This window comes from Pocillopora damicornis, chromosome 2 (genome assembly GCF_964200805.1).
Source record: "Pocillopora damicornis chromosome 2, jaPocDami1.2, whole genome shotgun sequence".
In the NCBI taxonomy this organism is placed as follows: Eukaryota; Metazoa; Cnidaria; class Anthozoa; order Scleractinia; family Pocilloporidae; genus Pocillopora; species Pocillopora damicornis.
In genome coordinates this window covers 4,143,179-4,169,004 of record NC_142671.1, presented here as the reverse complement: position 1 = coordinate 4,169,004, position 25,826 = coordinate 4,143,179, and the positions used below count along the sequence as shown (strand labels likewise).

At 38.9% G+C, this 25,826-nt stretch overlaps 1 protein-coding gene and 1 long non-coding RNA gene across 2 annotated transcripts; one reads left to right on the top strand and one right to left on the bottom strand.

Annotated features, from left to right (window-relative positions):
* The first annotated feature begins 331 nt into the window (after positions 1 to 331).
* Positions 332 to 16,421, top strand: LOC113674608 (uncharacterized). The gene is made up of 21 exons (XM_027191095.2): positions 332 to 709; positions 1,707 to 1,759; positions 2,223 to 2,654; positions 2,840 to 2,902; positions 3,701 to 3,802; positions 4,429 to 4,507; positions 5,205 to 5,286; positions 5,887 to 5,973; positions 6,241 to 6,310; positions 6,444 to 6,602; positions 6,775 to 6,842; positions 7,561 to 7,634; positions 8,153 to 8,256; positions 8,682 to 8,776; positions 9,085 to 9,179; positions 10,098 to 10,183; positions 10,969 to 11,064; positions 11,376 to 11,405; positions 12,398 to 12,706; positions 13,268 to 13,444; positions 14,037 to 16,421. Exons 1-21 carry the CDS (start codon positions 469 to 471, stop codon positions 16,218 to 16,220), a joined length of 4,686 nt encoding a protein of 1,561 aa, XP_027046896.2. The 5' UTR covers positions 332 to 468; the 3' UTR covers positions 16,221 to 16,421.
* Positions 16,422 to 24,878: 8,457 nt separating this feature from the next.
* LOC149049592 (uncharacterized) lies at positions 24,879 to 25,795 on the bottom strand. The gene is made up of 2 exons (XR_016183868.1): positions 25,564 to 25,795; positions 24,879 to 25,165 (listed from the first exon to the last, which is right to left on the bottom strand). It is a non-coding gene; the product is annotated as an uncharacterized LOC149049592 (long non-coding RNA).
* Between the last annotated feature and the right edge of the window lie 31 nt (positions 25,796 to 25,826).

Sequence of the window (25,826 nt, the reverse complement as noted above, 5' to 3'; positions counted from 1 at the left end):
CAGTTACAGCAAAACCATGAATATTTCCTAAAAATTTCACTAAATATTAATTCAAACGTTCACATCTAAAAGCTCAAAAGGACTGGTAACAGGTTTAAAACCCGACAAAACCTAACCCTACCCCCTCCCTTCACCAACTCCCGCGAGAAGGTTCAGCACGCGTTGCACAAACTAAAAAAGCATTTTTCTTCCCTGTGATTAATTATAAAAAGTACAAAAAGCAAGAAAAAAAGCCCACAATAGTCATTTTTCATCTAGTTTTCCCTTTAATCCGCGACAACACAACAACACTCACTCACGTATCACTACTCTCCCACGTTTCTTTTGCACCCTGAAAGTGAGGTTGTTTCTAATATGGCAGCTTGACGTAACCGGATCGTTGTGTCCTTCTCCAACAATCGTTCAGATGGAGAGTTCACCTCGTTTTATCAACAAATTGCAGCCAGTAAAGTTCGGAAAGAAAGTGACATGAGTACTCTTCAGCCCGATGAAGGCGACGTAAGTGAAAGAGAGCTTCTTGTGGATGACATCCAGCGCATTCGCGAAGCCCTCCGTGTTACAGCTGATGCAGTCAACAAGTTGTCTTCTGAAGATGAAGAAGACGATGAAGAAGACGATGAAGAAGACGATGAAGAAGACGATGAAGAGGAAGAAGAAGAGGAAGAAGAAGAAAATGAACAACCTTGTGCTGAAAACGCAAGCCTGAAACGTATGTTTCATTTGTTGTTTTGGTAAAATTTTTTAGGCTGGACAAAGTAACTACCACGCACAACAGACGATAAATTTATTGTAGTAAACATTCTGGAACTCCCCATTCCCAATTGAATTTAGATTCACCCGTACGTCAAGAAGCATCATAGCTATCTCACTTGAGTGGAGCTAATTGCTGCAAATGCTTCGGTGACGTAGGAACTATTACACAATACAGCGCCACCGAGGTCCACCTTGTCAGCATGCTGAGTTATAATTACAGCATGTAGAGTAGCACCAATACTTTTTGAAGTAAATAGTAACTAAAAAGAAATAGGGGATTAAAAAAGTTGATGTGTCAACAATTTTGTCGCCGATTATAGATTGGTGTGAATGAATTATGGGTACACACTGTACATAACTTGTTTTTTCAAATAGTCAATTTCTAGCTAGGTGCTACCACACAGTAAAGGAAAGAAGCAAAATCTATGATATAAAAGTTGTGTTATGTGACATAGTTTGATGCTACTCTGGTTTGCAGATTTAATGAATGTAACCGAAGAAGTTACAATTCATAGACCCAACGTTTAGACACTTCTGTCCAGTGCCTTCATCAGGGGTGATCTAAACACTGCAACAAGAGGTCCTTTCATATGATCACTAATTAGCGGCCTTTTTTTTTTCTGACGAGGTGTAAATAGGCATCAGGAAGCAAGCCACCATCGTCATTAGTGATCATATAAAAGGACCTCTTGTTGCAGCGTTTAGATCACCCCTGATGAAGGCACTAGACAGGACTGTCGAAACGTTGGGTCTATGAATTGTAACTTCTTTGGTTACATTCATTAAATCTGCAAACCAAAGTAGCATCAAACTATGTCTGATTGTCCACCTGGTTGCTGTGTGAACTTTAATATATTTTGTGTTATGTGTTTTGAATTTTACCTTTAATTTTCTAATGTGAGCTAAATCACAAGTTTTCCGCTTTGACATATATGTATACCTGTATCCCACAGATCAAACTTCTTTCAAGTTGTCACATCAGACAGAGAATTTTCTCTCTGCTTCAGTGAGTATTTGTAGTTGCCTCTTATTACCATAAACAGGCAAATGTTACTTATGAGAGTACAACAGCCACAGAAGAAAAATTGGGATACCAGAATTAAGATCAACTCTTTTAGGTTGAACCTCAGCAGAGGTCATGCTGTTGTGGTCCTAGAAGAGAAACTTTTCTCTTTTTTCTTTTTGTGGTGTATTGTCAGCAATCCACTCTGGAGCACAAGCAGTATCAGCACTATTACTTATTTTTAGCAGAAATCAGGATAAGTTGTGGAAATCTTGGTAGCCTTTGGCTTCAAGTTTTGGCACAGATTAGGGAACTAGTTGGTCATTAAATCAGAGCACCAGTTGAAAATATAAAAACTTGCCATGTGTTTTGGGAACCAAACAAAATTTTGCAAGTTTTTTTGAAGTTTGATTTTCATGATTAGTACAATATCAAATTGATGTAATTTAACCCATGTTTCTCGTAGAAACATGGTTTTACACTCACCAGTGAAGGAGAAGTACTTCAGGAAGAGAATTGTAATGGGCAAGAAGGATTGAATGGAAGGACACCATTTGCCTTAGCCTCTGTGGACAATCAAGGACTTATCAGTGGGTTGCCATTCCAGGCACAAGGTGACACTGATTCATTGACATCTCAAAACCATAATTTTTCTTCAGAAGAGGTCATCTTGACTGAATTACAACCAGTATGTTTTCAACCCCCTGTTTGTAATCTCAATACCAGTCAAGGAGGACATACTGCTAATAGCTGGCCAGTGGAGTTGAACCAACATCACCATCAGCTACAAGAGGAGCATGGTCCACAGTACAATGATGATGCTGACAAGGAGCTCGACTGTGATTATGGGATGAGCAGTGAAATTCAACAGTGCTTGAGTTTGAACAGAGACTATCAAGTACAGTCTTTTTTTTTTCTTTTTTTTCTTTTTTTAAAGCAGGGTGCCTCAAAATTTACCAATCATTCTAGCAAAGTAAACCAAAATCAGTGTAATCCCACTGATTACTATTGACTCTCAGCTGAAAATGCTTGTGCCTGCTTCTCTACCTGTTGTTTATTTCTTGATTAATTTTCACATTTCAGTTGGTAATATTGGATGAACTTGAAAGAATAGAACACGCCCTAAAACGGAACAAACAGAAGCAGGTACTGTCAAATACACTGTAAATGGGGATTCTTTTTTTGTTTTTTGACAATTTTTGATAGCTTTTAACTTTAGTTACCTCACATCTTTTAGGCATCCACTAATAATTTCTTACGATGTTTTTTTATTAATAGTTTTATCTTCACTGGCCTCATGGAGATACAATGATAACATTTTGTACATGGTTTAGTCCTGAGCACATTTTTTTCCCCTTCATGTATACATATCAGGAATTTGCAAAGTGAAATTTTCACAATTATTGGAAATTGTTGATTGGTCTCATGCAAGCCAATCAAAGCCCTCCATTTAATAGAACAGCCATTTTTAACTCTCTACACCCTAACAACAGAATGCATATTCTTCATAGTGTTCTTTATTCTCTTTCTATTGTTCTGGGTCCAGTTGTAGAAAGATCGGATAACGCTATCCAATGGATAAATCGCTATCCAGCAGATAGGAGATAGCAAAACATATTGCATTATCCACTGGATAGAGTTTTATCCAGTGGATAGTGCCATCTAACCTTCGAACAACCAGAACCTGATATAGAGAATTTCATTGACTAACGAGAGCTTCAGTCTTGAGTTTACTCTGACTTTTAGTTTCCCTTATTCCTACGACCATAACATGTGATTCAGGGGTGGTGCTGGAATGAGAAAGCCAAAGATATGCATGCAAAACTGCTTGAATGAGCATTTTAAAATGTTGCATTTGGGTAGTTGGTGATAACAGTTGAGTAAGACAAGGCATTTGTTTACATTTGTTGGTCTGACATAAAAATTTGTCTTGTTGTGAATCAGATGGGATTGCATCAAATGAGAGCAAACAAAGATGACACAAAACCTGAGCCTCATACATTAATCAAGTTTGCCAATCCTTATTTTAAAGATTCAAGTTCACTGGTAAGCTATAATTAAAGTTAACACACATTCTTAAGAATTTTTTTTAAAAAAATAATAAACAATTGTTGTCCACAATGACAGAGTGAAAGCTGAATGTTGTCAAATAGTCCAAAGACAAATTGAAAGGCTCAGAGCAAGAACGATCCCTTGATTTTTCAGCCATTTTTGAAATTGTTCAGAAGTAACTTCTGAACACTTTCAAAAATGGCCGAAAAATCAAGGGATCGTTCTTGCTCTGAGCCCTCCAATTGTAGGTGATTATTTGACAGTAATGTCCAAGGCCAGAGGAGAATGGCTTAAGTTTTAGAATTGGTAAACACTGTACAATGCAGTCATTCACTCAGATTGATTGTTAGGGAAACTACAGTTTTGTTGCTTATTCAGAGACATGAAAGAAATTATTACTTATAGGGCAGTCACATAGTAAACAAATGGTTTCTCAGTATCATTACAACTTCAATCTTCACTCTAACTGAGTGTACAGTCAGGTAGTTTTAAGCATGCCAGTGTGAAAACAATTCAAGATATTAAGTTAAACATGGTTTTTTTTTTTATTACAAGTTATGTATTGTATTTTAGAAAACATTATGAGATGTGATATATCACCTGAGCCTCATGCTTATTAGGGACCTCCAGATAATGATGACACCAAGGTAAAGAGGCAAAGTTCTCAGGTTGGAGGCTACCAGATTCCATCCAGATGCTGTAAGTCAGGTGTTAAATTCAACTACACTGTCCATCGTAAAATCTTTGAAAATGGCACACTGAAAATAGGGAAAAAAGAGGAAAAAAAAAGGAAGTTATAATTTTTTTTTCTCAATATCAGAGCATTTCTCCATGTTTAAGAGATACTCAATACCAAACAGTGTACAGAAAACACAAGACTTGCCTGAATGTTTTCTCAGGAGCCAGGACTTGTTTTTCAGAGGGGCTAATAACTCAGTGCCAAAGAATCCGGATCAATGCTAGTATCTAAGCAACTGCACATCTTCCATTCCCTTAGCCCAACAACAGTCAACTGATAACAAGTTAGGGCTAATGTGGAGTTGGGGAAGGGGTAAGTGTTTAGTTTCTTAGATACTGACATTGATCCAAGAATTCTTAAGTTCACTCTTTGTCTGACCTGAAGCATAGAGAATTGACTTGTTTTAAGTATGGAGGGTGACACCATTTTCATATAATTTTTACTGTGAATAAGTAATGTTACTCCTATTTCTACACATGATTTCTTAACCTTTAAACAACACAGGCAAGTTTTTATTCCCTGGGATAATATCTCCAAAGTATTGGACATGTAGCTTGGAACTTTATTTTGTTGGTGAAGCGTAGATCCAGGTTATCAGCTTAACAAAATGAAAGAGAAACACAGTTATCTCCACAGCAAGGTTTTTTAAATTTGAAGGGAATTTGAAGGAGCAAAACAGTCTAGCTGAGGGAGTCAGAATGCAAAATTTGGAAAGTAAACTTTCCCCTGTGCTGCAAAAGTAAGTACAAATAGAACTGGTATATTTCTCAGCAGAGGCCTGAGGAACATATTTGGTACCTCAAAAATGAAATGACCAACACCCATCAAAATAATTGTTTTAAATAAACTTGACTGGTGAGGTATCAAAGAGGCTATAATTATTACAGTTTGCCATAAACACTGTACATTCAGTAAATAAATAGTCACTATGTTTCTCCAGTCAACCCCTAAACCTATACTATGAAGGGCTCAATTAGAATTGATCTTGAAGTTTCAACCCAACTCAACTTATTTCAGTAACATTGGTTTCTTCTCTTCTTCTGGATAAGAATTTTCTGATTTGAAGTGACTTTGCCTTAGAATTTTTATTGATTTTCCTTGTGGTAAGCATGAATGACAGTCTATGTTACATTTCAATTCCTCTTTAGTTCAAACTTTTCAAGGTTAAACCTCAGTTACAGTATAATTATGAAGAATATGAAGGTACAGCAGCACCAGACATCAGTTCTTAGAATAGGGAACCAGGTTGATAGAAATTTCAGAGCGTTAAGTCCCCAAATTTCTATTTCTACTATTTTTCCCCTTTGGTCATTTTATGTAATTTAATTTTGCTCTTTAGGATCAAGAAATTGGAAGGTAAGAAAGAGAAAACTAAGAGGGAATTGAAAGAACTTGAAGATCTCAAAGCAGAAAGTGTAAGGATTAGGTATGTGTAATCAGCTTGATAATTTCTCCTCATTTTGGTATATGAGTTCTCCTAGGAACATCAAGATTAGAGATAAGAAATCTAGATCTTATTGAACTCAGTGATAAATTCCTATTATATTCCCCCCCCCCCCCCTGAAAGTTTACATCTGTCCATATTTATGACAACAAAGTAATGATACTGCTAAATAGAAAAAGCAAAAAAAAATGTTAACTGAAGATACCTTATTTCAAGCAGTTTCCTAAGAGCTTTTTGGTTACATTTTAGAAATTTAGGAAAGGAAACACTGGAACGAGATCTAGAGGATATCGACTGGGACAAATTAAGCAGCAAATATGTAAGTTCTTTAAACTGAAATATGTGGTTGGATAATATATATGTTTTGTTTTGTATTTTTACCTCACTCTAAAAGCCTGACACTATTAGGAACATGTGAAAAGAAACACATTGAAAAATATATTTTTTACTAGCTTCCAAAGCGATCAGGACTTGAGTGCCGTTTGCAGTGGTGCAACTTTGGACATCCTGATGTCAACAGAACAGCATGGACTAAAGAAGAAGACAAGAAGTTAATAAAACTGGCAAAAGACCCCCAAAATACCTGGGATATTATTGCTCAAAAACTGCAGGTACAAAAAACTATTTTACAAGCTGTTCCTTTCTTAAAGCCTACACATTTTGTGCTTAAGATGGAAACATTCTCTCTGTACAATATACTAACAGCTTTTCTAACCTTAGTTGAAAATCAAAGAGAAAGTAGTTGATGCTAATGATATATCATTTGTTTCTGTTTGTTTTCAGACCAAGCGCACACCTATTCATTGTTATGAGCGTTATCAGAGAAGCCTTAACAAGAATCTTCTAAAGAGGTGAAAGACTGCTTACATTTAAAGAATCACATGCACTGCATGTGCTACAAGGAACATTTGGTTCCTTATCTGAGGTCCGTTGAATAATTAGGTTCCTATTCTCTGATAGTGTTATCAGATTGTCAAAGGGAGGATAGAGCTTGAGAGGACTGTTGTTAGTAACGGCAACAGTCATTTTGACAGCCTGGGTAGAAGTCAGTATCATTTGACTTTGTGACTAAAGATAACATTCCTTCAGGTTTTAAAGACTACAGTCAATGGGTTGAAACCATGCACTGTATTACAGAGTGATCCACATGAAGACACAAATTTGTAACTCAAGGCTCTCCATCTACTTCTGATCCTCCATATGACTCCAACACAAGTGATTTAATGATAATTGCGGTGCGGTCATAATGTTAGAATCTGTTGAGGAAGTGTAGGAAACTTCAAATCACAAAGCCAGTTCTCAGGCCCACCAGGAAAAGTTCTGTCTCCACCAAAAGAAAGGGAATGGGGAATTTTAAGGAGGGAAAGGAAAAGGTTTCAAAATTCATTTAGAAATAGTATAAGGCAGAGCTGTCCAAATCGGTTCTGGTTTTCAAACCAAACACCTATAAAAGGGTGCAAATGTTTTCCAATTGAAACAATTTAATGCAAGGTTTTTGTTCATCTTTTTTATGTTTTTGTTTGCACTTTTATGTTTTCTTTTTTCTTTTTTTCCCTTGGCTTTATCTAGTAAGTGGAGCCCAGAAGATGACCAGCAGTTGCTTGAGGTTGTACGTATTGTCGGCCTTGGAAACTGGCCAAGAGGTAGGAAAGGAAAACATTTTTGTTTGCACATTCTCAATTTCTTTTTTTTTTTTTTTTTAATGGTGTTCTCTTTTTTAATCATCTGTTCACATCTTTTAATGGTTCTCTTCTTGAAAGTACTCATACTCCCTATAAATGTTTTTTGAAATTCCCGGCTGGGTTAAGGTGGGGTGGAGGGCTAATGCACTGAAATTCTCTAGGGATGGGTGGTATTCATGTGGAAAATTTTCCTGGGTTGTGAACATGAAGCATGTACAAGCTAATCAGTCTCTTAACCCTTTACACCTGAACATCAGTATGTATATTCTCCATACTGTTCTCTGTACATTTCCTAAGGTGCTGACATGGAGAATTCGTTATCGTATCCGTTATCATATCCGTAATATTTTACTCGGGGCATGATATTGTAAGGAGAAATGAGATGCTGGTCACTCTTTGAGGTCAAAGGTTGAAAGTGCTTTTCCAGGTTATGCCATCCTTTTCTGTTTCTTTTTAATCCTTGGCTTTCACCTTGGCAGTGGCCAGTTTCTTAGAAGGTCGCCATGGAGACCAGTGCTTACACCGCTACACACAAACACTGCAGATGGTGAGGAAAGGAAAATGGGAAAAACATGAAGACGAGGTTAAGTGTTTTAGTCTCCCCTTTAAGGTGCTAACGTATTGGGTTGTGTGGTGAAAAAAATTGATAATAACTGGGGGCTTTTACAATTGAAGGGAAAAAGAAAGTTCATGAAAATTTTCTGTCTCTGTTTTTGTTAGTGAATGGTTTTGGCTTCGTGCTTTAAATAGTTTGTTTGTTGAACGTCTTGCTTTGAAACTTGGAAATAATTTAGACCCAAAGAGCTACAAGGTTATTTTTCTCCTTTGTTCATGAAAGGATCAAAAATAAATAAGCGTTGTTCCCTTATGTCTTAACTTTAAAGCCAAGATACTTTCATTTTTATTTAGAATTAAACAAGTACTGGGTCAGAATTTCTCCTCTTCTCCTCCTTTACGTTTTAACCCTGTGGAATAATTGACAGTTTTTTATTTGTCTTGGGTTTTTAGCTTCTGAAAAAGGCTATTGACAAGTATGGGCCGTGTAACTGGAGTAAACTTTCTGATATGGTTCCTGGAAGATCAGGTCCTCAGTGTCGAGAAAGGTGTGTCACTAAGTTTCAATCTTTATAGGAAGAAAGCCTTGACCATTCACGGCTTTTTTTTAAGAAGTCTTCTTCTCATTAGCAATTGTTTGGTGTCGTCATGTAACCCAGTCTCCCTCCCTCCAAATGGCTGATGCGAAGTAAAACTTCGGCCTACTAATCCCCCCCTCTCTCTCAGCCATCCACCAACGGGAATAAAAGAGGGAAAAGAAAGAGTTATGTACGATGTACGAGACAGTCTAACGTATGTAGGTAGTTGTGTCGGTTTCTTTCGTTGCTTATACTGAAATAATCATCGTTATTTGTAGATGGGTAAATGCTTTGGATCCCAAAATAGAGAAAGGACCTTGGACCAAAGAGCAGGACAAAGAACTTTTGGAAAATGTGAACAAATTTGGCAAAGGTTTGTGTACTTAAATTGTGTGAGAAGATTGTCTTTACTACATAACTGCTTTCCGTTACCTTATGTCCCGTTCTGCCGTTCTTTTTAGATTGGATGAACTCAGGCTACTTTCAAGCCTACAGAAGGGTCAATATTTTTAACTTAACTGCAATTTTTGTTTTTGGCGTAAAGAGCTGTTACTGCTAACTAAAGCTAACTAACACGGAAGATAAAATTTCGTTGTTCTCATTCGGCGCTGAGAAAGAGGCCAGTTTTAGTGGAGAGCTGCAATAATAATGTTGAGTCAGGACACCTCTGAGCTGTCAGTTAAATATTTTCTTCACTGCCGACTTAACTTGCGATCAGGCGTTCCTTTTCTCCCTCCTCTGGGAAGCACATGAGTGAGGTTGGTCGATCGACTAGTGAAAAAAAAACGTGTCTTCTTTTTCTCCTACCCTCTTTCCTTCCCTGGTGCACTCATCCGTACAAAAAAGAATTACCTGCTAACTCTGCCAACGCACGGAAATGTTCGTCAATCTCAGGTTACCACCCCTTCCCTTCCCCACAGCTTTTTGTCGCTTTCTCGTGACAGTTTACAAGTATCCATTTGTTACTCCTGAGTGGAAAGTGGTACGCCTATTCCAAAACACAACACAAATTACCGGCCAGGACTCCAACCCAGACTGAAAAAGCGGTTAAACAGCGCACTTACACAAGATAACTACTCAGTCTGCGTTAGGCTCTCCTTTGGTAGAAATAAGCGAAAGAGCGATTACAAAGCCGTTGCTCTGACAACCACAACCCTCATTTGTTGGTCGGTGGCTCATTTCCACAAAACAGGCTTGTTATTGCTGCTTCCACAAACAAATGCTTTCGGACATTCCAATTGACAATCCCCGTCCCTGATTACAACTAATCAGACGTTCGAATTGTTTGCAGGAAATTGGTCTAAAATTGCACGTGCCATGGGTAATCGAACTGATAATCAATGTTGGCGCCGATGGATTGTGATCTGCAAGGATGATGTGAGTTACTTTCTTTCGTTACCAAGTTAATAAACATCTTCTACAGCGGATGTAAATGAAGGATTAGTAATTGTAGGCAGATCTCACTTGCTGGATCCTTCAATTACTCCGCGTTGACCAAATAGTTGGTCCCTCACTGTGTGGTCCCTCAGAGTTTGGTCCCTCAGCCGGAGTTTGGTCCCTTAGAGTCTAGGCTATCAGAGTTTGATCCTTCAGAGTTCGGCGCCACGCAGTGTTTCCTTCCCTGACCGCACGAGCCCAGAGAAAGGGTTTATTTCTGCAATGTTTGCAACTGAACCGTATTCCCTCAGTTATTGTATACTCTTTGCATTTGAGATGAGCACGTGTTGAAAGGAAAAAGATGAAACAGACTTTAACAGTGTACTCCGAGATTCATCAGGTAGTCACCAACATGACAAACCTTCTTTAGAGTGCTTTTAACATAAATACCAAGGTTATAACAACGGTTAACCATGAAAGTCAATATCACAATAAAAAATCGAGTGGCCAGGTCGCGGTTGGTTGTTAGCCTCGTTCAGAATTTACTGGGAGACTGGCGCGTGTTTTATAAATCAAGTACACTGCGCAGTTATGTAGGAGAGAGCATTCCAAGGTTACACTCATCACAAAATACCTAAAATGTCGTGAGTAAGTTGACTGTAAGCTGCCGTTACTTTAAAAAAAAAAAACTTGCGACTTGAGGAGAATTTGTGTATCGCTGTCATCAGAGGTGTGGTAGTTCGAATAAAATCGCTCATTGAAAGGATTTTTGTTATTCCTTGCAGTCGTTACACTATCGTCAAAATACACTTCGCAAGAGAAGAGAACTGGTAGCCAACTTCACTGGAAGAAGACAAGAAAGACCGGAACTTGAACCTGAGGTAAGCGTTGAATGACTTCTATCTTTTTACTGCCTTCTACTTGTGAAGTTGCGAATATTTTCTGAAATTAATCAAACAAGAGGTAAGAAAAGCCAATACAGAAGTTACAAGACAAATTTATTAATTTTGTAGTAAGGTATACAGCGAATACTCATTCACAAAGCACATATGCCGTTATCAATGCCGCTTCTATTAAAAGGCGTTGCTCTTGGCCACCTGTTCGTGTTCTTGATTGTTGGTGGTTCAGGGAGTTTTTGTTTATCAGTGTTTAACTGGCTTTTATTTTATTTATTTATTTTTTTTACTTTCAGGATCTTGACATTCCAGATATCCCTGTTGTGGTAAGTGCGATTAAGTCTTGTTTAATCTTTTCAGTGTCCCTGTAAGCAGTCCCTCAGGAGGGGAGGATAGGTTTTCCCGAAAGTTGCAGGGTACCAATTCCAAACCATCAAGTCGAACAAGAAATCGATGAGAAAATTCGAAATGTCGGCCAGGAATGCTTCCTAGAAAGTAACGAGATCAACGAACGAATAGCAAGTAACTGTCATTAGCCATACAGCCATGTCACAATTCGGGCTTCCTCAAAGATTTCAAATAACACAGCGGTAAAATACAAGGCATACGTATATGCGTCAATTTTGTTCAGTCTTGCGCCAATTTCTCGCTCAAAGTTATAAAGGAAAATGTAAGAAACAACCCTCTGCCATGCAATATTTAGGAAATGAATTTGAAATGTGCATCGAAGTCTGCAAAAGGAAACAAAAGGAATTGGAAACAAAACTTGGCACTTTCTTTAGACAAAGTTGTTTATTCACGGTTATTCTTTTGGTTCACCATTTTGCCTTGAGCTTCGTCAAAAGTACGGTTTAAAATTGCCATGACATCATAATTTGTGGGGTTGTATAGTGTGGACGCGCTATGTCGGGCCGCTTCGTTGGACACTTGCGCGTCCTAATGTTCGTATATGCCCAGACTTTCGACCGCCTTGTTTCGTCGAACACTTGTTGCCGTGACCGTCAACGCTCTTCTTGCATAACCTCAGGAAAGATTACCAGTGGATGAGTAAGGTTGCCATTGTACAGGTAATGGTAGGGGGGAATCTTCGAAGACAAGGAAAAGGCAATGAATTTTTATTGGATTCAAATTGACATTTCGGAGAAAAGTCTCGGGAAATTAAAAAAACAACCTTGCTGATTGATTGAATTGCGAGCAGAAGCATTTTAGGTCACCCGGATCTTAACGATGTTCAGATTAACGGTTGGGGTATGGGAAGTTTGAATAGTGATGTTGGTGGTATTCACGTAAACAGTACCATAATTTCATCTGCATGTAGAGGAAACGCAAAGGATGTGCGCCACGTCCCATTGAAGAGGCTCGTGCGATGAGAAGAGCGACTCAGAGAAAATTCAGAGAGAGAAAACGAGCGGAGAGACGAGAAGCAGAAAGAATCAGAGCTGAGGAAGAAAAAGCTGAAAAAGAACGTAAAAGAGCTCAAAAGGTCACCATTAATGGTGGTGGCGACCAAATTGAGGCAGAGAGAATGAAGGTTCAGGAAGAAAGACCTGGAAAGGAATGTAAAGAAGGGCAAAAAGAGGCGAATACTGGCAGTGAAGAGGACAAGTTCCCGCGCACAAGGAAAGCGGTTGGTTCTCAGTGTCCTTATCCACTTTTGAATAGTTTTTCTGCCTTAATTCTTAGTATCAGATTAGCAATTGTCGCTTCTAGTCGGCATACATTTCTTTATAATTTAGTTACCTCTCCAAGCATTACCTCCAAACACTTGGAAAAAAAAGACGAAATTATCAATTAGGGGTGATACCTTGCTAAAACATAAACTTCTCCTATGCAAATTTAATAGAAACACGCTGCATCTTGGACAGGGAATTAAGTAGCAGTTGTTGTAAAGGAAACGTTGACACACTTTCATTTACCTTCCAAGAGGAATGCCCATACTGCAAGTCGTGTCCTGTTACAGAAACCCACGACTGGGTGCGGCAGTAACCGTAAGACTTAGCCGATGTAACCCTCCTACCTGTTCGGGAGGTCGTTATTCTATATGTTTTCCCACAGAGGAACGTTGCTGGATATTACACAAGGAGACTTGTTTCCCGTTCTTCCCATTTTGCATCTGTGGAAGGCTAAATGATAAGTACAGTAGCCCCTCACAATTTTTGTTCTTGTCCTATGTTTTGCTTCCCTACAGGGTGGAAACAGAAACCGAGTTCAGCAGCCTCATCACCGTGTTCTTATGCGCGACAAACAGCTGTCCAAACGGAAACAAGTTGCCGAGAAAAAAGAGCAACGTCACACGATAAGCAGTGGCGGAGAGAAGCAGGTGGCGGTATCCGGCTCGTTAGGGCCATTCTCGCTTCTTCTGCAGGTATGCAGACATTGTACTAGAAATAAACAGATAAGGTTCACTTTCTGAAAAAGTTAAGTAAACCTTACTTTCGCTTTTCACGCTCAACCCTTTTAATTTCCAGTCGAGATGAACTTGTAACTTCTCCCTACAGAATCATTGTCTAGTTTACAGGTAATGAGAATAGACAAAACTCTCAAGTAAAGAGTATTGCACCAATTTTGATAGCATTTATTCGATTTTTGGTAGTAGAAGGGTCAATCTCCGCAACTTCGACACATGGTTGTTTTGTTGTAGATTTTCTTACCACTTGTTGCCTCACGGATAAAGAAAAACAAGGGTAGCCATAGGAATATGCCAGTGTATCACAATGAGAAGACATGTCGCTCTTACACACGTATTTTATAACGGTAGAAATGCCTGTTCAGCCGAAAACTGCGTCGGACTGTTAAAGCTTCAAACGACGGAGGATAATGATAACATAAAATATACTTTTAAAAAAGTAATTTGTAATATTTTTGTTTGTGACAGTTTGGCCTGCAAGCCAATTTTTCCAATGTTATTATGGAAAAATATTATCGTGTAACATCAGCTTTTCCTTTAACGTTCCTAGGCGTTCAGTATCGACATTGCCACAGTCCTAAAAGCTATTGAGCAGACCGGCACGACTCCATCCTCCGTATCATCGTCAAGCACCAGTGTTGGCCCTAACACTGGCGCCTCTGTGGAGAGCAAGGAAGTTAATTCAAATGAAGAACAGCCTCAGGGACAAACGTGCGGTGGTGTTGAAAGAAGGGAGGCTCAAAGGGAAACCGTTGGCAATGAAACTCTCAATCCTGACTTGCATATCTCCACATTAGACAAACAAACCTCAGTAGTGGCAAAAAATCACGAAGAGGCTGAACAATCTACCGACACTGAATCACGAGTTAATAAGGAAAAACACAGCGAAATTAGCGATACCCTTGAACTTGATAATACAGATACGGAATCATCTCTTCGCAAAGAAATTCCAGATACCAGGACCAATAAAGAGGCACCCGGACCAGGTGAAAATGCCCATTCTAGCTCGGATCGAGTGGGAGCTTCAAATAAACCACCTGCAGCCGGTTCTGCTGTTCTAGCAAGCCAGACTGCGCGCAGGCGTGCACCGGCGATTCCTCCTCTTCCCCCGTGCTACACAACGCTAAAAACGTACAAGTCCCTTCAACTGTTCCGCCCTCATTTGCAGAAAATCGCCGCCATGCTAAAAACAGTTCCCAGAGTTAGCAGTACAGTCTCATCAACTTTTGGGCAGTCTTCTTCATTAAACAAATCCGATAGTCATGGGAACGAGGAGTCAAGTGGGACATCTGGGTGTGGAAACGAGGTTACTGGTGCAAATCAATCGAATCGTTCTAATTTAGTGAACAAAACTGATGATAACGAGGGCAGTTTGGGCGGTAAAATCGCGAACGATCGCGATGTATCACTTGAAAATCCACTCGATAAAGAAGGGAACAATGTGTCAGAATTAAGTAACGAATCCTCTCTCTCAGTTGGCCTCGAGGCTAAGCTATTAAAGGGTACTGAAACAGCGGCAGCGCAATGTCGCTTTAATCGTAATGGGAAAAAAGAAACACTGTCAAGTGAAAATCCTAGTCCTTCACCAATGAGAGTCGTTACACCAACGGCGACAGTTAACGAAAAAGGAAACGGATCATCCACAACCGGTGTTGTGACCAACGGACCTGTTCAGAGCAATAGACAACAGGCTGAAACAGTCATTCCTTTAAATAACACTTCATATCGAAATTCCTACGAGTACAGAATGCTATCTTCGCGATTCAACTCTTTATTCTGTTGGCCAGCTCTCCTTTCGAGAATTCCAGTTAATCGTTCTTCTCAAATTGGACCTGTTTTCGCTGAGAGGCATCCTCCTCCCAGAGGGGGGATCCAGAGCACAAAACCTAAAATACTGACCTTTAGGCGTAAACAACGTGGCCTTGCTGCAGTGAGAATGGCCTCTTCGGCGTCGTTTTCGACTCCGGGCCAACAGATGGTCTCATTGGGACAAGGATTTGCTATAAAGAAGAATGTCCCACCCACTCAGCCGCACAAGGAAACGTCCGGGTCGAAGGATGTGGTCGTTGCAGCTTCTCAGTTGCTCTCACTTCAAGAGTCGACTCGATCGTTATCATTGTCTACTGCCAAGAATAGACCTTGTAACACGCGTCAAAATAAAAGAAAGATTACCCCTGTAAAACGATATTCCAACCAAGAGTGCGAAGCCAAAAAGAAAAAAATTGTCCTCAGTTCGGATTCGTATTCTTCGCCTTCAGAGGATGATGACGATGACGAAGACGAGTCCGATTATGTACCCGGCAATGAAATCCGCAACGTTAGGGAATTTCGTCCAGCACCGAACACGCGCCGATCCTCTTTACGGAATATGGTGCCCCAAATTCCGAAAGATTCTATATCAGTATCAAGCGTCCAGGCCGGCACGTCCTCTTCTACCACAGGAAATGTAGCTAATAACGCCAATGAAATTATCTGGGATGATCATGGAAACTCAATCGATCACAATACGAATGAAACTGGGCCTTCGTTTCAAGGCGACATCAACGAAAGAGTACGCCAAGTTGAGGAAGTATCGGAACAAGATGTAAGTGATGTCACCAGACCGCAGAACAACAATACAAGCATCTCGTCATCGAAAGGGAATGCGATGCCCAAAAGAACTGGGGGAGCTCGCTGGAGAGCAATGCTCCCGAGAGTTAATGATTCTGGAGACACTGACGTCGATATAGAGTAGAATATGCTAAACTTGTCGATGTTCAACCTAGTTTTGTCGACTATTATAGATTTTGATCAGCTTTCTGACCCTCCACGCGGACCTTTAGACTGAAACTGTTCAACGCCTTTTAAATGTTGCTTTGAGAAATATCTATTCGTTGTTCTTTGTAAACAATAAACTATATAATTTTGCGAAAAATAAAACACGAGATGTCGGTAATTTACGGTTTTGCTTAAAGAAGAAGAATAATTTATTACTTGGGCAAAGTCTTGTTTTGGTAGGATAGTTTACACTTTTCCGGTGACTGCCGAAAGAAACACAAAAAGTTGCATAATAGGGTAAAAACCGCACACATGTCGAATTTTGAAACTTGGAAATTTCCACCGTGAAATGAGTCGACGAAACCTTTAACTATTTTTCCTTAAATGGATTCATCCAAGGGAGTGTTATGGCAAAATAACTTGAAAAAGACACGATTTTCACTGACAGTCCATCGATTCTCTTTATGCTCAGAAATACGTTCTTCAGTGCAAGAACGACGGCAAACGTGAAACATCAATTAGCCGTTACCTGTTTGCCGTCAGCGTTAGGCCAGTCTTCAACGTCACGACAATTACTGAAAATATAATTTCTTTTCTTCTGTTAGAAACAGTTCGCTGATTCAAATGGTAAAATTCTCTTCTTTTAAGGTAGAATTGAATTCTACTGTTTATGACATCGTAACTACATTTACTTGATTATTCTGCCAGGAAAAGTTTAGTTGTTAAATTTTTGGGCAGATTTTGAATGTCAGCGTCACGGCAACAACTAAAAAATTCGAACTAATGACACGAGATCAGGGAGAACTTTCTAAAAGTAAAGAAACCGATATGCAACATGGTATTCGAAGTAGAAATTAAATAAAAATTGCTGATCTTTTCAGTCTTCACCAAAAGAGAAACCACAGGGCAAAAGCAAGATTATCCTTGTCAAATACGCCTTAAGCAAATGCTTCGCGTAATTTTTCCCACAGTTGGCAAAACTAGCCCCTCAAACCAAAAGCTCCAGTGATAATTTTGTTAGGCCTTAACTGACGGTGTATGTGTTGAAAGAGAAGAAACTACACAATACACGTTCTAACTTTTAAGTGGCAGAAGATTTCCCTGCCAATTTCTCTAGCCTCGAAAGATCAAAGCGACAAGGTCCTCATGAAGGAAATAAAATATTAAACTGGGTAGATGAGCTCACAATTCCTTTGTTTATATCTTAACTTGTGCGCGTCAGTGTTGGGTTGATTACATTACAACATTTTGCAGCACCTTAGCTAATTCCGAGGCATAATTGGCAAGAAAAATAAGTCCTTTACGCTCTGATTGGTAAAAGCATACCCTTATGCTGTGATATGCTTGGAGCGAGATACATACCCCGAGGCAGCGATCTGAGTGATTGATATACCACTCGATACGCTACCGAAGAGTCATAGTATTTTTCTTTTTAAGAAAAAGATATACATAACTTAAAAATCCCTTCTTTTCCCTGCTGTTTGCGAACTGTTGTCATATTTGGCACTATCAGCTGAGTTGATAACGTTAATTGGTCACCGTAAAGAGTTTCGAGGCTGAAGTTTCGAGCGTTAGCCCTTCTTCAGAGCGATGACGAAGGGCAAACGCTCGAAACGTCAGTTTTGAAGCTCTTTACTGTGGCCAATTCCATTTACGCTATCAACTCGGTTGACAATTAAAAAATTACCCTGTTACTATGTTCTTCCACCGACGCAGCACCACAGTTTCTTTAGCACCAATGATCTATCGTCACCATTCTGCTTTGGCGTGGGTGACACGTGTCGTGTTGTTTTTTTTTTGTTTGTTTTTTTTTTTTTAGCAAAGATAGCTTTATTTTAATGATGTCGGGCGAGTAGCAGTTCTAAATGTATGATTTTAAGTCTCTGTTTGTGGACGCAAATAAATTATGTGCCCTCGTCTAATACGCAACTGCATTGCAGGCCACATTCGCGGCTACATGTACTTAGGAGACTCTTGAAAACTTTCATGGCCCAATCATTTAAAACCAAAAACGTCCGTTTTGACACAGACACTGCTTTTTCACCAAAGTCGAGTGCATCGATGATTGATTTTCCCAAATCTACTCAGCAACAGAGTTACTTTCAAGGCTATGTGGCGCGCGAGAAGTGTGTGAAACCACCGAGGTGTGAAAATTGAAGAAGAGAGAGACTAAGAACACTTTATTACATATATGGTCATATATTTGTCTTATGTGGATAGCTTCCTTGACTCTCGGGTGCATGTACCAGTGCGAGTCTCGATCAATAAACTTAACTTTATTCCAAAGCGGGCGGTGGCCGGTTGGCGCGCTCAGAAACGGTGGATGTCTATGTACGGGCTAAACATATTTGCCTCTTGTGTTCTTTCATCTTCTCTTGCATAGATCTTCTCATTTCACTAATGTAGATTTTGCCGCATTCACAGGGAATCCTGTAAATCGCGCTGTCCTGTCTAGCTGGATTGACAGGGTTCCTCTGGTCGCCCTAAATGCGATCTAAGTGTCGTGTCGGACTTAAAGACTGCGCGGATGCCTTGTTGTAGGTAACGGCGAAGAGGCTCTGATAAACCACCGTTTATCATTACTTATTACCGCGATGAGCATTAGCCTCTTTCACGATGGTCATATATTTTATTTTTATCAGTCCTTTGTCTCGGCTCATAACGTCATCCGACTACTGCCACCCACGCAGTCTTTCTCAGTTCCTGGGATTTCTCCCAGGTCCTCACGGTGTATTCACATAGGAGTCATAACTGACGTCTCACCAGCTCCCACCGAGTTATCAAAACAAAACGGAAGACCGTAACGGGTTATAATTTTGGGAAATAAACAACAAGGACCCTGCTTACCCCCGCGTTTCCTCATAAGTTAATGGCGATGTCTTCAATTGTGACGAGTCTAAAAAAGGTGACTGGCGTAATTTTGCACAGCTGCTGAACATATTGAACAGGATGATAGAATTTAGATAACTTTTCCTCACCAGACAACAAGGATCCTGCTTACCTCCGCATTTCCTCATGAGTTAATGGCGATATCTTCTGTTGTGACGAGTCTAAAAAAAGGTAACTGGCGTAATTTGCACAGTTGCTGAATATATCGAACAGGATATATTTAATAGAATTAAGATAACTTTTCTTCACGAGAGGAACGGATCAACACTGAGATACTTTAATGCAAACATCTTTACATATGAACCCGTTTAACCCCGCTAAACTTTACACCACAGTCCTAACAGCAGAAATAAGAGATCCTCAGAACTACCGTTTTTACATTATATTAAACAGCAAGCCACTATAACTATGCTATCGCTGTGTACGTCTTGGCTCCTGGTGCTGTAATGCGGGCATGGAATTCAAGAAAAACTAAAAAAATTAAATTTATCACATAATAGTTGCGATCGTGAGTAAAGTTGATGTCAACAGAAGATTCTTCAGACATGATTTGATGCTACTCTGGTTTAAAGATTTAATGTATATAACCGATAAGTTACAATTCATAGGCCCCCTAGGTCTAAATTTTGAGAAATAGTAAAATGATAAAACCGGCCTTATCAGGGTGTAATTATTTAACCCTCTGCAATCTTGAGCTTTGAGTATGTGCATAGGAAAGTTCGAAAAAAGCTGAGAATGTACGTAAGGAATAAATGAGAGGCAGCTATCAGGTATAAATTTAGTATCGCTAAAACCAACACGTATTATGGTATTCCCCTAATTGGCTGAAACGCGTTTGAACTTAATTTATATATCTGTTGTCCAGCGCAAATACGCTAGTCGAGTTGGCATGCGGTTACGAAATTCCCAACCATAACGAGCATTTGCATTTTAAACGGACAATCGGCCATGTCAAAGCGTTGTTGTAGGAACGGAAATCGTAAAGCGTGACATTAAATTTGGGTCTACCAACTTAAACGAAAGCCAAGCGTGGGAAAGAGCACACTTAATTATCAGTAAAAATTTATTAATCGTGCATTCGCTAATATTACATTCAAATTTTGAAATACGCGACGATGAAGAACTTTGTAAAGTTATTCATTTCAGAGATTCATTGAAAAAGAGCATTCATGAAATGAATCTCGCGTCCACCTGTTACGAAAAGTTTTGCATTAAACCACGTGTAAAACACGTGGGCGGTGGGCACGCGACAACACAAGATGGGTAATTTGCGTATATTAAACAAAACAATTACGAGGTACTTTCAGCCTTGACGACACTTTTGTTGTATTTTACAAAATAGAACCGGCGGTAATTTATCTTTTCGAAATAAATAAAGTGGCATACAACTTGAAGCTAACATGTGTTCTGGCTCTCAAAGCTAGCAACTTTTTTCTCTATTTCTCAAACAGCGGTTTGGCTATTCATTGGATTGACGCAATTTTCTTTACCTTCAAGTGTCTTAATTGATTCTTTGAAGCTAACTCACGTTTTTCAGTTTTCCTGTGTAAAACAGAATGAACTGTCAGAAATGTACGTCTTGCGGAATATATTGTTTTTAAATGTCTTCATTAGCCCCACCTGCGATGATGGATATTGGGTTTTCCATTGCTGCTGACTTAAAGAAAATGTCACTCCACGACGCAAGTAACTATAAGGAATTTATGCTCCGAACTTCACGTGAAAATTCCATGAATTCAGGAGAATAATCGCGGCACGTGCCTTATTGTTTTTGCCAAACAATGGGAATTGTTCTCACAATAATTTCTTCACGATCTGAAAATTTTTGTTATAGTTACATGGTCTGTACTTCAGCGTTTCCATTTCTGCTGTATATCATTTAACCATTTAAATCGGTTGCGTGTTCAAAGCGTCTGCTTTTTTACACACGCAATTATGTTTATTAAAACAGCTAATACGCTCCTCTTTATTAGAATTTTAGACGCTCGCATCAAATTTTAATTACATCAACGAAGGGGTAAATAAATTTCGGTAATGTAAAGAGTTCACTGAAATATTTCATTTTTTCTAAGTTTTCTCCTTGAATTTTATTGAACGTGCTATCTTTTGAATTTGATCGTTGCGTGATAAGTGCCCAAATGATATTGAGTCTTAAAAGATCAGCTGGCAAATAATACTTGTTTAATGAATAATCAGTTCATCCCTGAATACTGCCCTGCATAACTTTCTTGGCATAATTCTAACGCGTTTTTTTTTTTTTTTCTCTCTTTCTTTTTTTTTTTATCGTTGTCTATTACTGTTATGCTGGTTTTACTATTTGAGTCGACTAAACGTAACGGATCCATAGGAAGAATAAGAGGGTCTGAATCCTCGGCCCCATCGGAGCAGCGGGATTTTTTCTTCTTCTTCTTCACTGACACACAAAAATTCTTGCAACGATAGGATCACACTTTATTACTCAAATACCTCCTTCTATTTCATTTATTTGGGAGGGTGGAGGTGGTGGGTTAACCGAGAGTTAAAGATTAAGTAAATTCTGTGTTTCAGTGTCAAAGTTTGGACGCTCTCCCCTCTTTTATCAAAAATTCCTGAAGCCTTCCCAAATCCCCCCCCCCCTCCCGCTTGAGCAATACCTTCCTCTGCAATGTACACTCAGATAAATTCCCAGCGCAAAGAAATCGTAACTATTGGACAAATTGATTTAGCAGGTATTTGTAATTTGAGCGAAATACCAATTTCGAGGTACGAGGTAAGATCGAGTCCCCGAGTAACAAACTGAAGGGTTCGTGGAACTTGTACCATATAGCCTCGTTGGAATACCTTGTTTTAAGCGCACGTACAGATGTGAAAAAAAAACGTGAAAAAATGCTTCTCGCAGAAAGCCACTAGCTATGAAGGCTGTGTATTGCTGGTTTTCAGTGTCACACCATTCAAAATAGATCAAAATAAAAAATAAAAACCGTTCAATCGATTTAGTCTAGAATCTGGAAATAGAAAGAAGCTAGATATGTCAAGACTCTCGCCAAGATTCAGGTCACAGCAATTTTTCTTACGGAAGATATGAGGAGAAACGTTTTTCCCAAATTTATAGAGATTTGTATGGAGCCGCCATGCTGGTGCCCACCTAGATGGGCACCAACATGGAAACCAGCAGAAACATCTGTCACTGAGTTTTGCTACAAAAGCGTGAATTTATCTCTCTAAGAACTCATAAACGTAACAATAATACTTTATTCTAATACAAGAACTGTTCAGATAGCTGAATTTCCCTAAATAAGTCACCTTTTAAACCAACATAACAGCTCTCTCGCTCGTCATGTAAAGGCCACGTCACGCAAAAGCTTAGAAATTCAAGAGTAGTCTATCACTAAACCAAGAACCCATTTGGAGTGAAAATTTGTCTGAATATTAGTTTTTAGCTGCTCTAATACATCATGAAAGTAAAATCTCAGGAGGATCAATAGTTCTGAAGTCTGAAATTTAGTGACGTCACGTGAAAACCAGCTGTCAATCTTAAATATATGTGAAAAAATTGGGGTTTGCAAAGGATACTAGTGGAGTTCCGAAATGAAATAGAATGTGCTTTACAGAAAAGCATCTGAAGTACAGTTTTGATCAAAACCACGTTTTTCAAATTTGAAATATCTTCACTTTCCCGCGGAAAGCCGCTAGCGATGAAAACTGTGTATAGGGCTACCAATCTAAAAAAAGGTAAAATAAAATTGGGGTATGTATTGGATACAAGTGGAGTTCCGAAATGTAATAGAATGTGTATTACGGAAAGCAACTGAAAAGTGTTTAAATTTATGCACTCTGTAAAAAAATTTTGCTCAAAACCATGTTTTGCCCATTTTGAATATCTTCACTTAGTCAGAATTCGTTTTTAAATGTCTTTATGTATTAATGTAACTTGTGACCACAGATTTGGAATCCTCTAGCTACAGATGGCCGGACTGCGCACACCTTGAATTTTTTAGACGGCGCAGTTTGAGCGAGATGCTTAAAAGGTTTGATAAAATTTTCCTTAAAGGTACTTAATGAGTCTCTAGGCCCAGTACCAGCCAACCCTCGAACAAAGCGGGCAAATGTGCCTAGGCCGTACCCCGTTTTCTTATTGAAAGGTAATGAATAGTAGAGGTATTGATATTTCTCCCTGTTCCTGAGTGGTTCTTTCTTCCAGCAACTTTAACGGCCAGTTTTATTATTGTACTCTATTACGGTGGCCCCTGATTTTTTTTGTCCCTAGTCTACCAAAGCACCTCACTCGATCTCACACCCACAAGAGATCTGGGCACCAGTTGATTTAGGCGCCATCGCGCCGGCCGTTATTTGTGTTCAGCACTTGTTGTTTTTCTTTTGATATGGAAAAAGTTTTAAAGGAAAGTTTTTTTACAGATTACAGCGACGTGAAATGAACAATCTCTCATTAACAGTCTTAGAGCTGTTTTACGACATTACCGTGGCGTGATTGGCAAGACGAAGTTTCTACATCGATCCACTCCAATACAAATATTTTTGAAGTAAAGCTGTCAGCTGGTTGGAATTCAGGAAAGAAATGGTAAGTTCTATTCTATGGAGGATTGACGAGGCAAAGTCTGAGTTCATGAGGTTCAATCGTTGTTTAAATTTGATTTTGAAAGAATATATTTATGTGCCAGTTAGATACAAGACAAGTTCGTTTGTTTCTATGAACAGACAGACAAGTTTGTTTAATGACTTATGAATTCATCACTACGCCGATTAATATTCTTAAAAAACTAAACCACAGGAGACTCGCTTTTGTTTCCATGATTTGCTTTTTAAATTATTTTTAGCTATAATATTTATTATGCAAAGGGTTGATCATTTTGTCAAACACCTATCGTCAAATCTCCATTAGTGTACGTGCTCGATCCTTGATAAGTATTTTAAAACTCTTCACTTCATTTGCAAGGAATAACGGTTAACCCTTTAACTCCCATGAGTGACCAAGACAGAATTTCACCTTATAATATCAATACCATATCAAGCAGAAAAATGATGAGAGTAAAGAAAAATATTAATCAGGCGATGGTTAGTTCATCCAATACCAAAGTCTCCGAACGAACATCAATAGAATATTACGGTAGACAGTAATGAGAATTCCTAATTAGATCTTGGGAGTGAAAGAGTTCAGGTCAAATAATTTAAGGATTTTAAATATTGGTTATGGTTTAAAAGGGTAATTACATCAAATACCGATGCTGAGAACCCTTAATTTTTCAGTTTTTCATTTCTCACTTTTTCAAAATATACATGAATCATCAATAAAGCATACACCAATCCCGTTTAAGATGCGTATTGAAAACTATTTCTTGGACATTTGCATTTAATCGAAGATTGCTCCATATGTTCATACCGCATTCACAATGAAGAAATTTATTTTTGAAATAGATTAGAAGGTACTCTTACTTGAATTTGAAATGAATTTTATCGATTCACATGCCAAGAGATCAATTTCTCGCCGTCATTTTCTCTATCAAGCGTCTAAACGATTGTCGTCAAAAAAAGAAAATTATTAAAAAACATACGGAGTGTGGGAAGAAGGGGCTTTTTTTGTAACCCGGGAACCGAGGTGTTGCAATATCGTCCTACACTTTCCCGCTTTCGGGTACGAAGACCGGAAAACAATTATTAGCAAGTCGCTATAAAAGTTAACCGAATTTATTTCCTTTTTCCGTGATGAGAATAAAGGAAATAACTGAAGTCAATAACGAAAACAAGATATTGAAGATCAAGATTAAAAATGAATATTATCATACTTTCTCAAGGATAATTGACCGAGTGGATCGAAATATATTTTAAAGTAGGCGAGTCCAGGTATTGTTTCTAAGAGCGTTTCTTAGCAGCTTCCGTTGTCTCCGAGTTTGTTCCGAGCCTTGCACTGCCCAATTGTTTTGAATCTTCGGCCACTTTTCAATTCATTCTCTTGGCCTTCTAAAATCATAATAATTTAGGAAAAGTCGAGGACGCAGCCTTCTCTCAATCAACCAGCAGGGAGTAGCTGTCTTCCGTCTTCAAATAAATAACGGAAAAGAATATATGAGAAAGGACAAAATTCAATCCACTTCCCACAGTGTTTATACAGGCAGCGGAAACTACCAACTATCGTGGGATCTAAACCTGAGAAAACTCGATTACAAGTCGATTCAAGTTGTTCTTCTGTTTTCGTGGGCTAAACCATCGCTTTCGAAGGTATTTTTATGGACTCAAAAATAAAACAGCGGACGAACGTAAGCATTTGAAGAAGTAGTTCCTGCCAGGGTAGAAACAAGGCGTGAATCCGATTAAGGAAAATATTCCCGCAGGAGTTCCGCTGTGAACACAAGTTTTCACAACGAGGAAGAAAGATCGAGCCTCTGAAATTAAGGATATTTCAGTCACATTCAACCACAATTCGTTCCCTTGCTTACCAGTCAGTTTCACAGTCCATTTCGGAAAGCAGAGGTGTGACCAGTCTTTTTTTGTTCTGACAAAAAATGGATCAAGAACGATCGTGAAAAGAACCAGGAGGGATAAGTTCCATTTTTAGAACGATGTGGTAAGAATGAATCAATAATTGAACGTATTCATCCAGAATGGTAATCATTAAAAAATTAATTTGAAAACGATGTTTCGTCTTGTTCAAAGTCACAACATAAATCCTAAAGGCAGGTTTTCTTAAACACTGAGTGAC